We start from the raw sequence: 20,521 nt of genomic DNA on the forward strand, positions 1-20,521 counted from the left end.
GTTGGATGTCTAAACATTTTAATGCTCAGTTCCAAAACATCTCAGAATTACAAGAAGACTTCAGTACAGAAGAGTGGTTAGGAGCCCAAACTGTGGCACCAGCCCCTAGCATTTAAATTCTGGTGCAGCCATCTACTAGCTGTGAGGCTTTGATCACACCATGGACCCCCTCTGTGCCTTGGTTTCCCTGTCTGTAAAATGGGAACAATAATGGTATCCACCTCACAGGCTTGTGATGAGGATCAAATGAGTTAATATATGTAAGGCACTTAGAATAGTACCTGGTAAGTGCTAATCAGTATATTTTAAATTATTATTATTACTGTTGTCATGACTATCATTATTCTTATTATCCATTCAGAAAGTCAATTTCTTTCTGAATGGCTCACACCTGCTATCCCAACATTTTGGGATTCTGAGATTCATGGATCACTTGAGGTCGGGAGTTTGAGACCAGCCTGGTCAACACGGTGAAACCCTGTCTCTACTAAAAAAAAAAAAAAAAAATTAACTGGGTGTCCTGGCACACAGCTGTAATCCCAGCTACTCGGGAGGCTGAGGCAGGAGAACTGCTTGAGCCCGGGAGGCAGAGGTTGCAGTGAGCCGAGATCGTGCCATTGCACTCCACCCTGGGCGACAGAGTGAGACTCTGACACTCTGTCTCAAAAAGAAAAAAAGAAAGTCAATTTTCTCTCAATTAACTGCAGCTGATTTTGGTCTGGACCGTCATTGCCTGGGTTCCTCTTGGTGACCCTGGTGAATTTCACGGCTTTTCCGGAGAAGGTTGCTCAAGGGGGGCCCAGGTCATTCACATGACTTCATAATTCCATCAAGTCACAAAGTCAGCCACTTCCTTCCATCACGTCCCCATGATAGAATGTTGCATTTCTTTGATTCTTAAGGCAAAGATCATAGGGTCTTTCTAAAGCCCAGATCTGACCACGTCCTTCCTTTTCTCCAGGTCCTCGGGATCAGGTCCAAGTTCTTCTGCCTGGTGCTCAGTGGCATCATCTTCCACTGACCTACATTTCCAGCCACATCGTTCATTTCTCCCACCTCAGACGCCAGCCTCCACCATCCAGGACGATTCACAGGTGTCCTCACACCCCCAGGATTGTCTACATGTTGTTCCTTCTGTGAGAATGCCACCCACCCGAACTTCTCCAAAGGGTGACCTCATATCCGGCCTTCCTTTCCAGCCCTCCCAGGCCCAGCCCCACCTCAACCCTCATCTTCTCTCCCTGCATCATCACCTCAACCTCCTCCCCAGCCCCAGCCTCCAGGGTCTCCCCTCTGGTTCATCCTGCACATGGCCCTAGGGCTGCCCCAGCTCACAGACTTTCCATGGCTCCCCAGTGCTCTCAGGAGAAGGTTTCAGCCTCTCATGCTGGCATCTGAGATCCTTGGGGATCTGATCCCTGCCCTCCTCTCCCATCACTGTTACCCATGCATGGTGGTCTTCCTACCCTCCCACCTTCCTGGTTTGGCTGTGACAAAAGTTTAGGCTGGGCGCGGTGGCTCACACCTGTAATCCCAGCACTTTGGGAGGCCGAGGTGGGCGGATCATGAGGTCAGGAGTTCGAGACCAGCCTGGCCAACATGGTGACACCCCGTCTCTACTAAAAATACAAAAACTAGCCGGGCATGGTGGCACGTACCTGTAATCCCAGCTACTCAGGAGGCTGAGGGAGGAGAATCACTTGAACCTGGGAGGCGAAGGTTGCAGTGAGCCGAGATGGCGCCACTGCACTCCAGCTTGGGTGACAGAGCAAGACTCCATCTTGGGGAGGGAAAAAAAAATTTAGGGGCAAAAGCCATCTTTGAGGTGTAGCACAAGGTGGAGGCATCAAGAGTGCCTTCCTGGAGGGGAGGAAAAATCAAATTGGCTGTAAAGGAGAACTGAGAATATCTAGATTTCAGAAAGGTGGAAGTCAAATCAAAGCAAAAAGCCCCACTCATAATAAAATTCATTCTTTATTGAGTGCATGGTGGCCCAGGTGCTATTCCGTGTATGTCATAGGTGTGAAACCTTAAATCTTTCCAACAGCCACTGCCTTATGGAGACTGTATCATCCTTATCTTCATCTTACAGGTGAGAAATCTGCAGTGAAGAAAGGTACATCCCAAGGGGACACCGACAGTAAGCAGTGGAGCTGGGATTCCAGACACGCGGCTGGGCCTCTGCAGGAAGAAATCAAACGTGTGGAAGGGTTGGGGAGAGGAGATGCCTAGAAGGGATTTTCCTGTATTCTCTTAGTGGTGGGGGTAAGACCAAGGACCCAAGTCCTCACTCATCACGTCCTCCCCAGTGATGCAAGGATGGAGCTGGTGTAAAACCAGGGAGAATCAGGACCCTCACGTCGCTGCGTTTATTAAGCATCAGGGTCAGAGCTGGGCAGGAGAGGAGGGGAGGCAAGGTCTAGGTGAGAGACGTTCTGGAACCAGCCAGTGGGGTGGTAGGTCGGGAGGTGGATGTCACATGTCAGGGTCACTTGGCCTGAATGGTTTTTTGGATCCAGTTCGTGTATCTGCAGACGTTGGTGTAGACTCCTGGCTTCTCCTTTGATCCACAGGGGATGTTACCCCATGACACAAGGCCTCGGAGGTGGTCTCCACATACCAGCGGACCCCCAGAATCACCCTGCAGGAAAGAGGGAGAAAGTCAGATACAGATAGAAACCCAGAGACTGTGTGTGTGTGTGTGTGTGACAGAGAGAGAGGTAGAAAGGGACAGAGGTACTTACTGAAAGATGGAGAGAAAGACTCAGGGACAGAGAGACAGAGAGAGAGACAGTAAGACACACAAAGGCACAGAGAGAGAATGGTAGAGAGAGAATAAAGGAGACTCAAAGACACAGAGATAGGAATGCCAAGATGCAGAGGAACATAGAGAGCAAGAAAGAGAAACAATTTAAGAATGGAGACTGACAGGTGTGGAGAGAGGCAGAGGTGTAGAGACCGATGGAGAGAGAGAGAAAAGAAGAAGATGAAGACGAAGGAGGAGAAGGAGGAAGGGGAGGAGAGGGAAGAGGGGAAGGAGAGGGAGGAGGGGAGGGGGAGGGGGTCAGGGAGATGGAGGAGGAGGAAGAGGAGGAGGAAAAGAGGGAGTGGAAGAGGAAGAGGAAGAAGGAGGGGGGAGGAGGGGAAGGAGAGGGAGGAGGGGGAGGGGGAGAGGGAGAGGGAGGAGGAGGAAGAGGAAAAGAGGCAGTGGAAGATGAAGAGGAAGAGGAAGAAGGAGGAGGAGGAGGAAAAGAAGATGAATAAGAGGAGGAGGAGAAAATGAGGAAGAGGAGGAGGAGGGGGAGGAGGGGAGGAGGGGGAGGAGGGGAGGAGGGGGAGGAGGGGAGGAGGGGGAGGAGGGGAGGAGGGGGAGGAGGGGAGGAGGAGGGGGAGGGGGAGGAGGAGGAAGAGGAGGAGGAAGAGGAGAAGGAGGAAGAGGAGGAGGAGGAAGAGGAGAAGGAGGAGAAGGAAGAGGAGGAGAAGAGGAGGAAAAGGAGGAGGAGGAAAAGGGGGAGGAGGAAGAGGAGGAGGAGGAAGAGGAGAACGAGGAGGAGGAAGAGGAGAAGGAAGAGGAGAAGGAGGAGGAGGAGGAAGAGGAGGAGGAAGAGGAGAAGGAGGAAGAGGAAGAGGAGAAGGAGGAGGAAGAGGAGGAGGAAGAGGAGGAGGAGGAAGAGGAGGAGGAGGAGAAGGAAGAGGAGGAGAAGAGGAGGAAAAGGAGGAGGAGGAAAAGGGGGAGGAGGAAGAGGAGGAGGAGGAAGAGGAGAACGAGGAGGAGGAAGAGGAGAAGGAAGAGGAGAAGGAGGAGGAAGAGGAGGAGGAGGAAGAGGAGGAGGAAGAGGAGGAGGAGGGGGAGGAGGAGGGGGAGGAGGAGGGGGAGGAGGAGGGGGAGGGAGAGGAGGGGGAGGAGGAGACAATAAGACCCAGGTGGGAGAGGTAGGGAGGGCCCAGGGAGAGATATGCCTGGCACTATTCCGTCCAGGGACACCTCTCCACCACGTGTCTTGAGGACAGTCTCGCCCGCCTGCCCTTTCTTTGCGTCCAACTTGCTATGTATCGCTTTCCCTGTCTCTGTCTCTGTTTCTGCCTCTGTCTCCCTCTTGGTGGGACTCTGCACATCCCTCAATGCATTAGTCATTCTGGCTTAAAGAGGAGAGCTTGGATGGATGACAATGGAGGAAAAGTTAAAGTATTCGGGAGGGAGTCCCCTTTTCCCAGCTAGTGTCTCCCTCCTCCAGAGCCTGGTCGTTTCTGAGCAGGCTCGTAGGGGCTCTGTTTGAGGAAGGACAGTCCCCTCACACCATCTGCTTCCTTACTACCTCTCTTTGGTTCTTTTTGTTTTTAGACAGAGTCTGGCTCTGTCCCCAGGCTGGAGTGCAGTGGCGTGATCTCAGCTCACTGCAGCCTCTGCCTCCTGGGTTTAAGCAATTCTCCAGCCTCAGCCTCCCGAGTAGCTGGGACTACAGGTGTGTCCCACCATGCTTGTGTAATTTTTGTATTTTTTTTTTTTGAGATGGAATCTTGCTCTGTTGCCAGGCTGGAGTGCAGTAGCATGATCTCGACTCACTGCAACAACCTCCGCCTCCAGGTTCAAGTGATTCTCCTGCCACAGCCTCCTGAGTAGCTGGAACTACAGGCGCCTGCCACCACGCCCAGCTAATTTTTGTATTTTTAGTAGAGATGAGGTTTCCCCATATCGGCCAGGCTGGTCTCAATCTCTTGACCTGGTTATTCACCCACCTCGGCCTCCCAAGGTGCTGGGATTACAGGCATGAGCCACTGTGCCCATCCTAATTTTTGTATTTTTAGTAGAGATAGGGTTTCACCATGTTGATCAGGCTGGTCTCGAACTCCTGACCCCAGGTGATCCTCCTGCTTCGGCCTCCCAAGGTGCTGGGATTACAGGCATGAGCCACTGTGCCCATCCTAATTTTTGTATTTTTAGTAGAGATAGGGTTTCACCATGTTGATCAGGCTGGTCTCGAACTCCTGACCCCAGGTGATCCTCCTGCTTCGGCCTCCCAAAGTGCCAGGATTACAGGCATGAGCCGCTGCTCCTGGCCTCTCTGGTTCTTGATCCCGTGGCCTCCATCCTTGTCTCTGCACTTCCTGTGTCTGCTGGCTGTGTCTTTATATCTCTGCATATCCCTGACTGTGTCTCTGTGTGTTGAACTAAGTCTCTTCTTTTCAGGGCTTGGGTTCTCCCTCAGCCTGTCTCTGTAAAGCTCTCTTTTGGCCTGTGTCTCTCTCTTCCTGTGTCTGGCCATGTTTTTGTGACTTCGTCCTGTCTCTGGCTGTGTAAGTGGCAGATCCGGGTCACCTCACCTGGCAGGAATCCTTCCCGTACTTCTCATCCCCAGCACACAACATGTTCTGGGTGATCTGGCCAGGGTAGGCATGCTCACACTCCTCACGGGACACCAGGTGGATGTATGCACACTGGATGGTGTCAGGGAAATCACCTGTTAGGGGAGAGATGGGCCAGACTCAGCCCAGGCCTTGCACTCCCCACATCCTCCCCAGTCACCCCCCCAACCCCTATAAGTCCTCCATCCTCTATTGGTCCCTCTTTTCTATTGGCACCCCTCTTCCTGTTTGTCTCTCATTCTTACATCTCATTACCATCGTCCCTGCCTCCTAATTAGTCCCTCTTTCTATCATTCTTCCCTCCCATTGGCTGTCTTCCTCATTAATCGTCTCTTCTCCAGGAGTCCTCATTTCCTATTGGTTTTCCTTTTCTCTTAGGTCCCTCCTCCACTTTTCTCTCTTCCACTGGTCCCACCTTCTTCAGTAGTTTCAGTTGACCTGGAGGACTCTTCCTCTGTTATGCCCTCCTCTACTGTACCCCTCCTGATCAGTAGTCCATTCTTCATTGGACACTTCCTGCCCATTGATTCATCTTGATTGGTCACTCTGTGACCATTGGTCTTTTCCTAACTGGCCATGCCCTCTCCCATTGGTTCTTCCTTTCTATTGGTTCTTTATCCAATGGTCCACCTCCATCATTGGTCCTTTTCTAACTGTCCCCACCCTCCCTCATGGATCCTCCCTTTCTATTGGCCTTTCCTCCAATGGTCTACCTTCCTCATTGGTCCTTTCCTAACTGGCCCTGCCCTCCCTCATTGGCTCTCTCTTCCTATTGGTCTGCTTCCCTCCTTGGTCCTTTTCTAACTGGCCTCACCATCCCCCACTGGCTCTCCCTTCCTATTAGCCCTTCATCCAATGGTCCACCTCCCTCATTGGTCCTTTTCTAACTTGCCACATCCTCCCCCATTGTCTCTGCCTTCCCACTGGCCCTTCATCCAATGGTTCACCTTTCTTATTGGCCCTTCACACACAGGCCCACCTTCATGGTTCCTGCTGATCTATTGGACCTGTTTTTTCCTCTAGTGACTCCTCTGGACCATTGATCCTTTCCCCTTAGTCCCTCTTCCATCAGCTATACCCCCATTCACTGTCTCAATTCACATCCTTCAGTTGGCTTTTGTGCTTTATTGGTTTCTCTTCTTCCATCAGTTCCTTCTCCATTATTCCTTCCTGCTGTTCAATGAATCCTGATCGGTCCCCTTTGACCTTTGACATCCTTCCTGATTAGCATCTCCCCACTGACCTTCCCTCTTTATTGAACCTTCATCTTATGTTCCATCTCTCCCATGCTATTCACCCATTGGTCTACATTTTCCATTGGCTGTTCACTCACTGGCCCAGCTCCCAAATTCACTCTCCCTCCCCCTTGACCTTTCTCCCATTGAAACCCTGTCCCATTGGTCCTCACCATTAGCCCATCTTCCCATGGCCCCTCACCAATTTTCCCACTCCCCATCCTTTGGCCCACTTCCCCCAGTAGCCAGTAGCCTGCTCCCCACCAGCCTCCCACTACTGACCATCTGCTGTCTTGCCCCAGCCCAGGATGTGGCAGCTGGTGGTGTTGGCTGAGCAGTCCCTCTCCAGGGGAAGGGGCTGGATGAGTTCAGAGAGTTTGGCTGGGCGTGCCAGGCGCAACAGCATGATGTCCTGGTCATGGCTGGCGGCATCATAGTCAGGGTGGATCACAGCCCGGACAACAGAACTCTGCTCCTGGGAACTCTCCCTTTGCCGAAGGTTATGCTTCCCCAGGAACACCTGAAGATTCCTGGGAAGGAAGAGGGCTGGGTCTCACCTGGAGCCCTTGGGCTACAGTTGAGGCTTCAGAGAGGGCTGGGAAGTCATGAATCAGCTGGCCTGCTCCTCCCACAGTCTTCCCCAGCTGGGTAAATGGCAATTCCATCCTTTCAGAATAATCTTGGGGGCTATTCTTCACTCTCTTTATTTCATGCCCTACATCCAAGCTGTCCAGAATTCCTTTTGCCTCTCTGAAGCATATCCAGAATCTGGCCACATCTCACCTTTCCCACGGCTACCATCTTGGTTTGAGCTGCCTTTTCACTTCCTACCTGAACTAGAGCAGTAGCCTCCTCAATGGGCTCCCTGCTCCATCTCTGGCCCCCCACAGTCCATCGTCCACAAAGCAACCAGAGATATTTTAACAATGTAAGTTGGTCCTGTGCCTCCTCTGCTCAGCCCCTCCTATGACTCCCATCTCTCTCGGAATCAAAGCCAAAGTTCTCAACGTGGCGCACCAGGCCTTGCAAGCACTGCCCCATCATCTCTCAGACATCTTCTCCTCCCACTCTCCCCTTCTCTCCCTCTGCTCCAGCCAAACGCTGGCTTCCCTGTCTTGCCTTGAACACAATAGTGATCTTCCCACCTCAGGGCCTTTGCACTGCTGTTCCCTCTGCCAGCAAGTCTGTCCTCCAAGTACCTGCATAGCTCACTCCCTCACTTCCTTTAAATGTCGCCTCTCAGGGAAGCCTTCCTTAGTTGCCCAATTAAAATACAAATACCTGTTAGTAGGCAATTCCTATCTCCCTCCCCTGCTTTCTGTTCCACCAGAGAACCTATCACAATCATCTGACATGCTATATATTTATTGTTAAATATTTACTCATTGTATTATTTCTCCTCCTTGCAGAGCAATGCTGTCCACTAAATGCTACGATGCCATGATCTCGATCTGCACTGTCCAGAGGTGGCTGGGGGAACCACAAGCTACAGGTGGCTGCTGAGTACTTGAAATGTGGCTTGTGGATTTTCCATTTCATTAATTTCAATGTAATTTGCTATATGTGACTGATGGCTACCATATTAGACAGTGCAGCTCTAGGATGTCAAGATGGGGATTTTTGTTCTATTCAGATATAGTATCTCCAGTGCGTTGATCAGCACCTGGCACAGGATAGGTGTTTGATACATATTCCTGAAACAGAGAGTCACTCCCTTGCTCAGACATCACCCATGGCTCCCCATTGTCCTAAGAATAAAGCCTGGGCTCCTCCACTTGGCACTGGAGCCCCTGTGTGATCTGGCTGTAGTCACTTTCCAACCTTATCTCCCAGCACCTTCTGCCCCCCAGTGAACGGGAAATTTTCTTTTCTGAGAATACTCAAGACGGTTCTCACCTCAGGGGTGTTATCACAGCCTTTCCTCTGCCCTGAACATTCCTTTTCCCATCTTCGTGCCTCTGCTTGGATTTTATCTCATTAGAAAGTCCTTCCTGACCCTCCTCCATCTAAAGTAGGTACCCCTATTCTTTTCCTTCATAATTTGTAATTATATGGGGTTTTGAAGGGTTTGCTTCTTTTGTTGGTTTGTTTTTTTGAGACAGGGTCTCGCTCTGTCACCCAGGCTGGATCTGCAGTGGTGTTCTGTAGATCACAGCTCACTGCAGCTTTGTACTCCTGGGCTCGAGTGATCCACCCGCCTCGGCCTCCCAAAGTGCTGGGATTACAGGCATGAGCCACCATGGCCAGCCCAATTTGCTTCTTCTTTCTTTCCTTTTTTTTTAGACAGAGTCTCGCTCTGTGGTTCAGGCTGGAGTGCAGTGGCGCGATCTCGGCTCACTGCAACCTCCGCCTCCCAGGTTCAAGCAATTCTCCTGCCTTAGCCTCCCAAGTTGCTGGAATTACAGGAGCCCACCACCATGCCTGGCTAATTTTTTGTATTTTCAGTAGAGACAGGGTTGCACCATGTTGGCCAAGCTGGTCTCGAACTCCGGTAATCCACCCACCTCGGCCTCCCAAAGTGCTGGGATTACAGGCATGAGCCACCATGCCCAGCCCTCACTTTGCTTCTTAAATAACTGCTTGTCTGCACCTTGCTGTCCTTGTGCTCCCAAGGGCAGGGATGACGTGTGTGTCCCATCCATTGCTGAATCTCCACTGCCCAACTCGAATGTGGCACTTAGCAGGTGCTCTTAGTCAATGTACATCAAAGGAATGAATGATGGTGGTGAGAGTCATCCAAGGTCTCCTTGGGGTCAGGGGAACCACCCCAGGGATTGTCACTTGCTATTTCCCTGCACCTCAGTTTCCTCATTTGCAAAATGGTGCCAAGAGTCCCTTGTGGTGGGCATTCCAGGAAAGGTGTGTACATGGTTTCACTCAGCACCTGATTGGTAGTTAGCATCAAACAAGTGGCAGCTGTCGTGAATCTGACTAGTGAGGATCAGCGCCCAGGGTTTTTGTCCTGGGCCCTCCAGCTCCTCCAACTGTGCCAGCTTTTTGGATGATCTCATCTAGTCCCATGGCTTTAAATACACCTGTTTGCTGACGATGCCTTCATTTTAACCTCCAGCCCTGACCGCTCCTCTGAGCTCCAGAGTCCTCCCTGGCCTCCCTGCTGGGACATCTCCCAGGCATCTCAAACTCATCGTGGCTAAAGCAAAATGTCAGATGCTCCTGTGCCTACACCCGGCCTGTTTCTCTTTCCCTCTCCCACAACTCAGAGAAAGACGTGGCAAAACACCCAGTTGTTCAGGACAAATACCCGGAAGCCAGCCCTGCTTCTTCCTCTCCCTCCTGTTCCTCGTTGCCAAATTCTGCTGGCTCAGTCTCAGAATTCCACATCCCAAGATATTCAACATCCCTCCATCCCCACTGCGACCGCCTGGGTTCAAGCCACCCCCCTATGTCGCCGGATGAAAGCAACAGCCCCCACGTGGGCCTCCCTCCCTCTCTCTTGCCCAGACCACGTTCCACGTGGTAGCCAGGGTGCTTGTAAAAATGTAAATCAGGCTGGGTGTGGTGGTGGCTCATGCCTGTAATCCCAGCTCTTTGGGAGGGCGAGGAGGGCGGATCACCTGAGGTCAGGAGTTCGAGACCAGCCTGGTCAACATGGTGAAATCCCGTCTCTACCAAAAATACAAAAATTAGCCAGGCAAGGTGGTGCACACCTGTAATCTCAGCTACTTGGGGTGCTGAGGCAGGAGACTCGCTGGAACCTGGGAGGCAGAGGTTGCAGTGAGCTGAGATCATGCCACTACACTCCAGCCTGGGTGACAGAGCGAGACTGTGTCTCAAAAAACAAACAACAAAAACAAAACTGCCCAGTGGCTTCCTACTGTGCTCAGAATTAAATCCAAATGCCCATCATGCCCTGCAGGTCCCCAAATGATCCAATTCCCCCATTAGAAAGTAAGTTCAGGAAAACAGCAATTTTGCTTGTTTTTTTTTGTTTTCTTTTTTTTATTTTCTTTTCCACTGCTATGCCCGCAGGGCCTGGCACACATTAAGTACTCAATTAAGCAACAGCCGAATGCACCTGGCTATCAGATGGCCTCGTGCTGGGATGGGGGGGATGCCTGTGTCACCTCCTGCCTGACATCTATAAGACACCCTCAGGGTTCAGTCGCATCCGCTGTTCATTTACGGTGTAGACTCACGGTTTTTTGCAGTGGGCAGCTGTGAGGACCCACAGTGGATGGATAAGGACCCCACCACAGAGCAAGTGGCCCGAGGTGTAGAGGGCAGCTTGGTAGGGGTGAGATGTCTTGTCGCAGGGTCCGCCATGCACCAACTTATTCTGCTCCTCTGCCCAGGCTGAGGGAGAGAAGATCTGAGTCAGAGAGGAGTTCTGGAGAAACCAAGCGCATCCCCCTCAACATGAACTCCAGTCAAGATTGGTCAGGTGCAGTGGCTTATGCCTGTAATCCCAGCTGAGGCAGGAGGATCGCTTGAGCCCAGGAGTTTGAGACCAGCCTGGGTAACACAATGAGACCTCATCTCCACACACACACACACACACACACACACACACACACACACACACACAAATTAGCAGGGTATGGTGGCATACGCCTGTAGTCCCAGCTACTTGGGAGGCTGAGGTGGGAGGGTCACTTGAGACCCAAGAGTTCAAGTCTGCAGTGAACTATGGATCATGCCACTACACTCCAGCCTGGGTGACAGAGTGAGACCCTGTCTCAAAAAAAAAAAGCTTCTCTGTATTTCCACTCCCAAACTTACCCCATTCCCATTACAAACCCAACTGTATCCCCTATCCCCGGGCTCTCTCCAACTTTCCAACCTACCTCCTACCTCTTCTCCGTTTAGATCCCCATCCCTAAAGCCAACCCCACCCCAAACCCTCATATCTTCAAACCCACCTCCCACCACCCTCCCCATCTGTATTCCCCACCCTTAGCCTAATCCCCAACGTCTTCCTCATTTCAAAGCTCCCCCACCCCAACCCTGTGCATATCCCCATCCCCAATACCAGCCTCTTCTCCATCAACAAGCCCAACCCTGTCTGCAAGCCTCCCCCATCCAAATGCCCTTTCCCCACCTGCAGCAATCAGACTCAGCACCACCATCAGCTTCTTCATGGCCGCTCCTGAGAGGGGAAGCCACATGGTCCATTAGTCACTGCCTCGACCCTCCCCCCATCCCTCTGTCTGCTCCCTCTGCATCCTCTCCTTCCTTCCTGGCCTGCTATGCTCTCCTGCCTTGACCTCTGTCCTTCCCGTCTAGCCTCCTGATTTATTCTTCCCCAGCCCACATCTTCCATCAGAGGATCCCACGAAAACAGTGCCAAAGAGAATTCAGAACTACGTCCACTGGTCCAGTAACCCATGGTGAGATTCTGATTAGATCTTTCTACTTTCTTGGGCACTGATTTGCCTTCCTGTCGACAGGAGAGGGTTACCCTAGGGGGCCCTAGCGTTCTTCCTCTGTATGGGAGTTTTCCTCGGAGCCTGGCTCTGTGCGCAATGGCCACCCACCCCGCCCACCCGGCAGGTTCTGTGATGTCTGTGATCTCACCTGCTGCAGGCCTCCGGGCCTCCGGGGATTCTTGAGTCGGGGGAAGGAACAGCTTTGAGACGAGGAGGCAGAAAGAGTTAGAAATGCGGGGAGCCGTGAGGAGAGAAGACACTCAGATGCAGTGGCAGAGCCAAGCGGAGGACGCAGGGGCTGCAGAGCCCAGGGCTGCAGGGACTGCCAGACACACACCCCCAGCTCCCAGGCCTCCCTGGAAGAGGCTGGTTCTGTCCCCAGATGCTTCTGGAACGTCCTTTTAACCCCTGTCTCTCAGGTCCCTGAGCCAGGAGACTGGCTACACCCTTTTCCTCCTTACCGAGGCCTCCCACACACATTCCTCCCGCCCCCACGCTCTGCTCTTGGTGACCCCTGACCAGGCCTCCAGGGAGGGGAGCACTGGTCCCTGAGTGCAGTGAGGGCCTGGACTCCTGGGTCTGAGGGAGGAGGGGCTGGGGGCCTGGACTCCTGAGTCTGAGGGAGGAGGGGCTGGGGGCCTGGACCCTTGCGTCTGAGGGAGGAGGGGCTGGGGGCCTGGACTCCTGGGTCTGAGGGAGGAGGTGGGAACTTGGACTCCTGGGTCTGAGGGAGGAGGGGCTGGGGGCCTGGACTCCTGAGTCTGAGGGAGGAGGTGGGAACTTGGACTCCTGGGTCTGAGGGAGGAGGGGCTAGGACCTAAACTCCTGGGTCTGAGGGAGGAGGGGCTGGGGCCTGAATCTGAGGCAGAGGAAGTTCTAGTCGGCTCAGTCCTTAGACCTCCGGGTTTTGGAGAAAGAAAGTGTCTGAAGACAAATTCCGGCCTCTGGGGCAAGCAGATGGTGCCCCAGGCCTCCCTGCACCCCCAGCACTCTCTGTGCCACCCAGGGACCTGCAGGCCCTCACTCCGGGCTCCAGAGCCCTCCGGCACTGGGAAGCAGCCTGCCCAGGTTCAGTGCGGTTGGGGTGACTCACACACCTGCCCGTAGGTCCCTCTGTGTGCTGCCTGCCGACCTCTGTGTCCCCAGGAGAGAGCGAGCCAGCCAGCCGGGGAGACAGCGTGTGTCACCACACTGGCCCCCGCCCCTGCCCCGGGCTGGGGAGCAGGCCCAGGCGCGATGGGGAAAGGGCCCAGGAACAATGGGGCTTTGTCCGCCCCCAGCACCCCAGTGCCATGCTCCCAGCAGCTCCGCGCCTCAACCTCTCTTCCGGCGGGCAGGCGGGAGGGCGGTTACATCAATGGCTTCCTTTTGTCCCTGTCTGACAGTCCTCCTTTGCAGTCTCTGACTGCCCACCCGGCCCTGACTGGAGATTTCGGCACTCCACATCCTCCTGGTCCTTCTCCTCCAAGTCTGCCCACCCCTGAGGTCTCTTGCTCCATCTGTCTCCCTGGCCATGGAGGGGAGGGAGCTTCCATCTCTCTCTCTCTCCCATCTCAGTCTCTGTATTTGTGTCTCTCTACCTTTTTCTCCACTTTATTTTGTCCCTCTCTCCCTCTTTTTTTCTCTCTCTCCCTTCCTCTCTCCCTTCCTTCCTTCCTTCCTTCTTTCCTTCCTTCTTTTCTTTCTTTCTTTCTTTTTTTTTGACGGAGTCTTGCTCTGTCACTCAGGCTGGAGTGCAGTGGTGTGATCTCAGTTCACTGCAACCTCCGCCTCCTGAGTTCAAGCAGTTCTCCTGCCGCAGCCTCCCAAGTAGCTGGGATTACAGGCGCCCACCACCACGCCCGGCTAAATGTTTTTTGTATTTTTAGTAGGGAAGAGGTTTCACCATGTTGGCCAGGCTGGTCTCAAACTCCTGACCTCAGGTGATCCACCCACCTTGGCCTCCCAAAGTGCTGGATTACAGGTGTGAGCCACTGTGCCCGGCCTCTCTCCCTTTCTTTCCCCTTGATTCTCTGACTCTCCGTGCTTATCTTCTCCTGGGTCTCTTCTTAGATTTCCCCGGGGGTAGCACTGTGTGTGCCCACAAGGGAGTCAGTTTCCCCAGGAAGTAGCGGGGATGATTCCCGAGCGATGAGGAAGCTAGCAGGATGGAGGAGGACTTGAGGACTTATTGATGAGATGCGGACACACAGCGAGAGGCATGGAGTTAAGCAGAAATCGGAGAGCACTTGGGAACGACGTGGGGTTGTGATAAGATGGTGGTGCTGGGCAGTAGCAGAGGGATCTGGGAAGATTTAGGGAGGTGCCTTTGAACTTGGGCCTAGAAAGCTGAGCCAGGCGTAGGTCAGGAGGAAAGGCCGTGAAAATGCCTGGCCTGGGTGCACGTGGGAAACCGCAGGCAGTGGTTGGGGTGGTTGGTATGGGCTGGAGGGTGAGGGTGTGTGCGTGGCAGAGTGGAGAGAAATGAGGAGGGGGAAGTCACTGCGTAATAAGGACAATGATAGGAATGAAGTCTGGCTCAGCACCTGCTTGGGCTGGGCACTACAGGTAACTTAAAAAAAAAGTTCTTTTTTCTTTTGAGACAAGGTCTTGTTCTGTTGCCTAGGCTGGAGTGCAGTGGCACGATCCTTACTCGTGGCAGCCTCAACCTTCCTGGGCTCAAGCGACCCTCCCACCTCAGTCTTCCCAGGAGCTGGGACCATAGGCATGAGCCACTGTTCCCAGCCAACCCTTTTCTTTGTCTTGCATTGAATCTAATTGTCATCTTGCATTGCGCATCCCCCATCACTCCAGGGATGAAGACTACTTCGGTATTCAGTATACTCTCCAGGTGCTCCCTCTCACATTTGGTCCCCACTGACCTCAGCACCTTCTTCTCAGGACGTGCTATCTTCACAGACAGCAAGTCTGATGTTGCACAACCCAGTGACCAGGTCCTATCCCTCTGCCTCCTCTCTCTGGGGGGTCCCTTCCTCTCTGTCCCCACACCCTCAACCCCAACTCAGAGCTGCACCTCTCCCACCTGGACCAGGATCCCTCTGTTCTCTGTATCCCTTGCCCCAGAGAGACCTTCCTGTGCCTTGAGCTGACCTTGCCCCTCCTCTCACAGACCTGCCCTGGGTCCCCATCTCCCTTGGGACCAAGTCCCAGCCCCCCAGCCTGGCATTTGAGGACCTTTAGCATCCAGGGAAGTCCCGGCCAATGAATTGTGATGCCAAGCACGCATGCACATTTACATTTTCCAATCACCATATTTTTTTTTTAAGTCAGAAGATTTTTTAAGTGTCCTTACCACAAAAAATAAGGGTGTAAAATAATGCATATGTTAAATAGCTTGGTTTAGCCATTCCACAACATATACATACATATATCAAACATGATGTTATACACCAGAAATATATACAGTTTTTACTTGTCAATTAAAAAATAAATTTAAGGCCAGGCATGGTGGCTCATGTCTGTAATCCCAGCACTTTGAGAGGCCAAGGTGGATAGATAGCTTGAGTCTGGAAGTTCATGACCAGCCTGGGCAACATAGTGAGAAACCATCTCTACAAAAAGTTAAAAAATTAGCCAGATGTGGTGGTGCACACTTGTAGTCCCAGCTACTCAGGAGGCTGAGGCGGGAGAATTGCTGAGCCTGGGAGGTCGAGCCTGCAGTGAGCTGTGACTATACCACTGCACCCCAGCCTGACATGGCTGGACAAGGTGGCTCATGCCTGTAATCCAAGCACTTTGGGAGGCAGAGGTGGGAAGATCACTTGAGCCTAGGAGTTCAAGACCAGCCTGGGCAATATAGTGAGATCCTATCTCTAAAAAAAAAAAACAAAAAAAAGAAAAGAAAAAAATTACGTAGGTGTGGTAGCACACATCTGTGGTCCCAGCTATGCAGCAGGCTGAGGTGGGATAGTTGCTTGAGCCTGGAGGCCCACGTTGCAGTAAGCCATAATCACGCCACTGCACTTCAGTGTGACAGAGCCAGACCCTGTCAAAAATTTTTTTAAAAAGAGTCCTGAGTGGTGAGTGGCCCTCACACTGCATGACACAGCTATGTCTACGTCTCCGTGTGGCTCCAGCTTTCTAGAACACATCAAGCTTCCCTGACCCATGCCCTGCCCTCTGGCCTCTGGCCCTTCACTGAATGCTATTCCCTCTTCTTCTTGAGATGGAGTCTCGCTCTGTCGCCCAGGCTGGAGTGATGTGGCGCGATCTCTCTTCGCCTGCTGGGTTCAAGCAATTCTCCAGCCTCAGCCTCCCGAGTAGCTGGGATTACAGGCACACACCACCATGCCTATATTTTTAGTAGAGATGGGGTTTCACCATGTTGGCCAGGCTGGTCATGAACTCCTGACCTCAGGTGATCTGCCTGCCTCGGTCTCCCAAAGTGCTGGGATTACAGGCGTGAGCCACCGCGCCTGGCCTATTCTCTCTTCTTAGCATGTTTTCCCCACCTTTTCCTGGCAATAACCTGTCCTTCAAGTCTTTGCTTGGACATTACCTCCTCCAGGAAACCTTCCCTGAACACCACCCAGCTGCCACCTGCTGTAGTTGGATTACTCATTCTCTCACGTAGGTTCCCACAGCAGGTGTCTCCCTCAACCCAACCTGGACGGGGGGCCACCTGGATTGACATTCGTCGTCTCTTCCACTGGACCGTGAGCTCCTTGAGGGCAGGTACGGGACTGACTCATCCCTGTGTCCCAAGCAACCACACAGGACCTTGCCCAGAAGAAGCCTTAGGCAAGACTGACCAAATGACTAAATGACTTTATCACACCCACTCCCATTTTACAGATAAGAAAACTGAGGCTCAGAACGGGAAGTTCATTGCTCATCATCAAACATCCAGGAAATGGTGGAGCCTGAATGGGAACTCAGCTTCCAACATGGCGTGGATGTGGCCCATCCCTTGGTGGCCTGGCTGGGTCTATCTTATGACAGTACGAGGTGAGTGAACTTGGGAGGAATTGTTGAGAGCTGGGTGGGGAAAGAAGGGAGGTGTTAGGCTGTGGGGAGTGGAGGGACTTTGAAGAGAAAGAAATTTCTAACTCTGCCTCTTCTCTGGTGACCTTCATGGTTTGCCATCTCTGCATACTTTGAATGCTTATTTACTGGATAGTTTGCTCCAGATTGTCTTGCTCTGCAAAACTCTTCACTAAATAAATTCTTCTGTCTCGGTGCAGTGGTTCACACCTGTAATCCCAGCACTTTGGAGGGCTGAGGTGGGAGGATTACTTGAGCTCAGGAGTTAGAGACCAGCCTGGACAACATAGTGAGACCCCGTCTCTACTAAAAAAAAAAAAAAATCAGCCCAGGCATGGTCCCAGCTACTCGAAAGCCTGAGGCAAAAGGGTTGTTTGAGCCCAGGAGACTGAGGCTGCAGTGAGCTATGATCATGCCACCAAACTCTAGCCTGGATGATAGAGCATGACCCTATGTGAAAAAAAGAAAAAAAAAAAAATTATAAGGAAACTTCATGAGACTGTAAGCAGAAAAAAGTGCCAGAAGTCATAAACAATAAAAACCAATGCCTAGGCCAGGCGCGGTGGCTCATGCCTGTAATCTCAGCACTTTGGGAGGTCAAGGCGGGCAGATTGCCTGAGGTCAGGAGTTTGAGGCCAGCCTGGCCAACGTGGTGAAACTTGGTCTCTACTGAAAATACAAAAATTAGCCGGGCATGGTGGCAGGCACCTGTAATACCAGCTACTCAGGAGGCTGAGGCAGGAGAATCACTTGAACCTGGGAGGCAGAGGTTGCAGTGAGCTGAGATCGCGCCATTGCACTCCAGCCTGGGTGACAAGAGCAAGACTTTGTCTCAAAAAAAAAAGAAAAACAAAACAAAACTAAACTAAAACCAGTGCCCATTGAAGGAAGGCTTACCTTGTGCCACACAATGTTTGAGCACTTTCTGTATATTAAATTATTGAATCTCTGTAATAACCCTAGAAAGTAGGTGCTTTTTCTCCCATTTCAAGGATGAAGGAACAGGGACAGGGGAAGTAATGAGCTTAAAGGAAAATAGCTTGTAGGGACTAGAACTGGGATTTGAACCCAAGAAGCCAAGATCCAGAGCTAGTCCCTTAACTACCACACTATACTGCTTACCCAAAGAAAAATGAATTACTTAAAAAAAATCAACATTAGTACCATCTCAGTCATTGCAAACCAATCTACCTGTAGCTTGCGTATAGGAGAGCAGAGGGCCAGGGCCAGGGATCTCCAGGCTGACTTAGTGCAAATGCAATGTTTTGTTACTTTTTAAAATTCCAGATTGAATGTTGGAGTGCCTTGCAGAAGAGAGAGAAAATGTTGCTAAAACTTCAGGGGAATGACTGGTTGAAAATGTTTGACATTCTTTAAACTTGACAGGCCCAGAAACAGAAGGGGCTGGGGACCTGGGCTCCTGGGTCTGAGGGAGGAGGGGTTGGGGCGGGGGGTCTGGACTCCTGGGTCTGAGGAAGGAGGGGCTGGGGGGAGTCTGGATTCCTGGGTCTGAGGGAGGAGGGGCTGGCGGGGGGGGGGGGTCTGAACTCCTGGGTCTGAGGGAGGAGGGGCTGGGGGGAGTCTGGACTCCTGGGTCTGAGGGAGGAGGGGCTGGGGGCGGTCTGGACTCCTGGGTCTGAGGGAGGAGGGGCTGGCGGGGGGGTCTGAACTCCTGGGTCTGAGGGAGGAGGGGCTGGGGGGAGTCTGGACTCCTGGGTCTGAGGGAGGAGGGGCTGGGGGTCTGGACTCCTGGGTCTGAGGGAGGAGGGGCTGGGGGTCTGGACTCCTGGGTCTGAGGGAGGAGGGGCTGGGGGGGGAGTCTGGATTCCTGGGTCTGAGGGAGGAGGGGCTGGCAGGGGGGTCTGAACTCCTGGGTCTGAGGGAGGAGGGGCTGGGGGGAGTCTGGATTCCTGGGTCTGAGGGAGGAGGGGCTCGTGGGGGCAGGCCTGCACTCCTGGGTCTGAGGGAGGAGGGGCTGGGGGTGGTCTGGACTCCTGGGTCTGAGGGAGGAGGGGCTGGGGGGAGTCTGGATTCCTGGGTCTGAGGGAGGAGGGGCTGGGGTTCTGGACTCCTGGGTCTGAGGAAGGAGGGGCTGGGGGGAGTCTGGATTCCTGGGTCTGAGGGAGGAGGGGCTGGGGAGTCTAGATTCCTGGGTCTGAGGGAGGAGGGGCTGGGGTTCTGGACTCCTGGGTCTGAGGGAGGAGGGGCTGGGGGGAGTCTGGATTCCTGGGTCTGAGGGAGGAGGGGCTGGGGGGTCTGGATTCCTGGGTCTGAGGGAGGAGGGGCTGGGGTTCTGGACTCCTGGGTCTGAGGGAGGAGGGGCTGGGGGGAGTCTGGACTCCTGGGTCTGAGGGAGGAGGGGCTGGGGGTAGTCTGGACTCCTGGGTCTGAGAAAGGAGGGGCTGGGGGTCTGGACTCCTGGGTCTGAGGGAGGAGGGGCTGGGGGGAGTCTGGATTCCTGGGCCTGAGGGAGGAGGGGCTGGGGGGTCTGGATTCCTGGGTCTGAGGGAGGAGGGGCTGGGGGGTCTGGATTCCTGGGTCTGAGGGAGGAGGGGCTGGGGGGAGTCTGGACTCCTGGGTCTGAGGGAGGAGGGGCTGGGGGTCTGGACTCCTGGGTCTGAGGGAGGAGGGGCTGGGGGGAGTCTGGATTCCTGGGTCTGAGGGAGGAGGGGCTGGGGGGTCTGGATTCCTGGGTCTGAGGGAGGAGGGGCTGGGGGGTCTGGACTCCTGGGTCTGAGGGAGGAAGGGCTGGGGGGTCTGGACTCCTGGGTCTGAGGGAGGAGGGGCTGGGGGCCTGGACTCCTGCGTTTTCTGTGTTAGCCTCCTATATGGGAGAATCAGAATTAGCGGCTGCAGAATTTCTGCAATATGACAGGGCTGTGGTGCCTGCGTTAGGAGAGACTCAGAGGGAGATGAGATAAGGAGGGGAAGGATCTGGAGGATCTTGGTGGGGAGGGAATTCTGGGAGAAAAACAGGAAGAACAGGTAGGAGGGCGTGTCCTGGGCTGGAGTGGCTCCTCGGTCAGCAGCGTCTGAGGTGTGACCACACAGAGGATCTTTGATGTTAGATGGCTGGGGCTGTGGCCAGGCTCTGAGTCACAGAGGACTCCTCCCTCATCCTACCCGCTTCCCGAGGTTCCTTTCCCTCCCTTCTTGGGGAGCAGGTGCCACCATCTTCCTCCGGCACTGTTTGTTTACTTCTTACTTCTGGCAGACCCCCATGGGACCCCTGTGTCCTGTCTACTGTCATCCCAATCCCTCTGAAAACCGCCAGCCTCCCTCCTCACTTGTCACTCGTGAGATGCTCAGAAACACTTTCACACCCCTTCCCACGCTGATGAAGTTGGCCTGTTCTCTCCTCCCTCCTCCCTTCCTTCTTCCTCTCTCCATCCTTTCCTCTCTCTCCCATTTTACAGACAGGAAAAACTGAGATCTGGGAAATGGAAATATGCCCTGGAACAGGGCCGGCAGGACCAGGGCTCAAAACCAGGCACATTTTTCTTTCTAGTCTCCCTTCCTGAAAGGTCACCTCTCTCCAACCTTAGATCTTCA

The 20,521-nt window shown here is 53.3% G+C and overlaps 1 protein-coding gene across 1 annotated transcript; it reads right to left on the reverse strand.

The window, feature by feature from the left end:
• Window positions 1-1,955: 1,955 nt before the first annotated feature.
• Window positions 1,956-13,238, reverse strand: KLK6 (kallikrein related peptidase 6). Its single transcript, XM_008966183.4, has 7 exons — window positions 13,084-13,238; window positions 12,135-12,186; window positions 11,659-11,706; window positions 10,757-10,913; window positions 6,882-7,129; window positions 5,323-5,459; window positions 1,956-2,641 (listed from the first exon to the last, which is right to left on the reverse strand). The coding sequence occupies exons 3-7, from the start codon at window positions 11,696-11,698 to the stop codon at window positions 2,489-2,491; spliced, it is 735 nt and encodes a 244-aa protein (XP_008964431.1). The 5' UTR covers window positions 11,699-11,706; window positions 12,135-12,186; window positions 13,084-13,238; the 3' UTR covers window positions 1,956-2,488.
• Between the last annotated feature and the right edge of the window lie 7,283 nt (window positions 13,239-20,521).

Source organism: Pan paniscus, chromosome 20 (assembly GCF_029289425.2).
Source record: "Pan paniscus chromosome 20, NHGRI_mPanPan1-v2.0_pri, whole genome shotgun sequence".
Taxonomy (NCBI): Eukaryota; Metazoa; Chordata; class Mammalia; order Primates; family Hominidae; genus Pan; species Pan paniscus.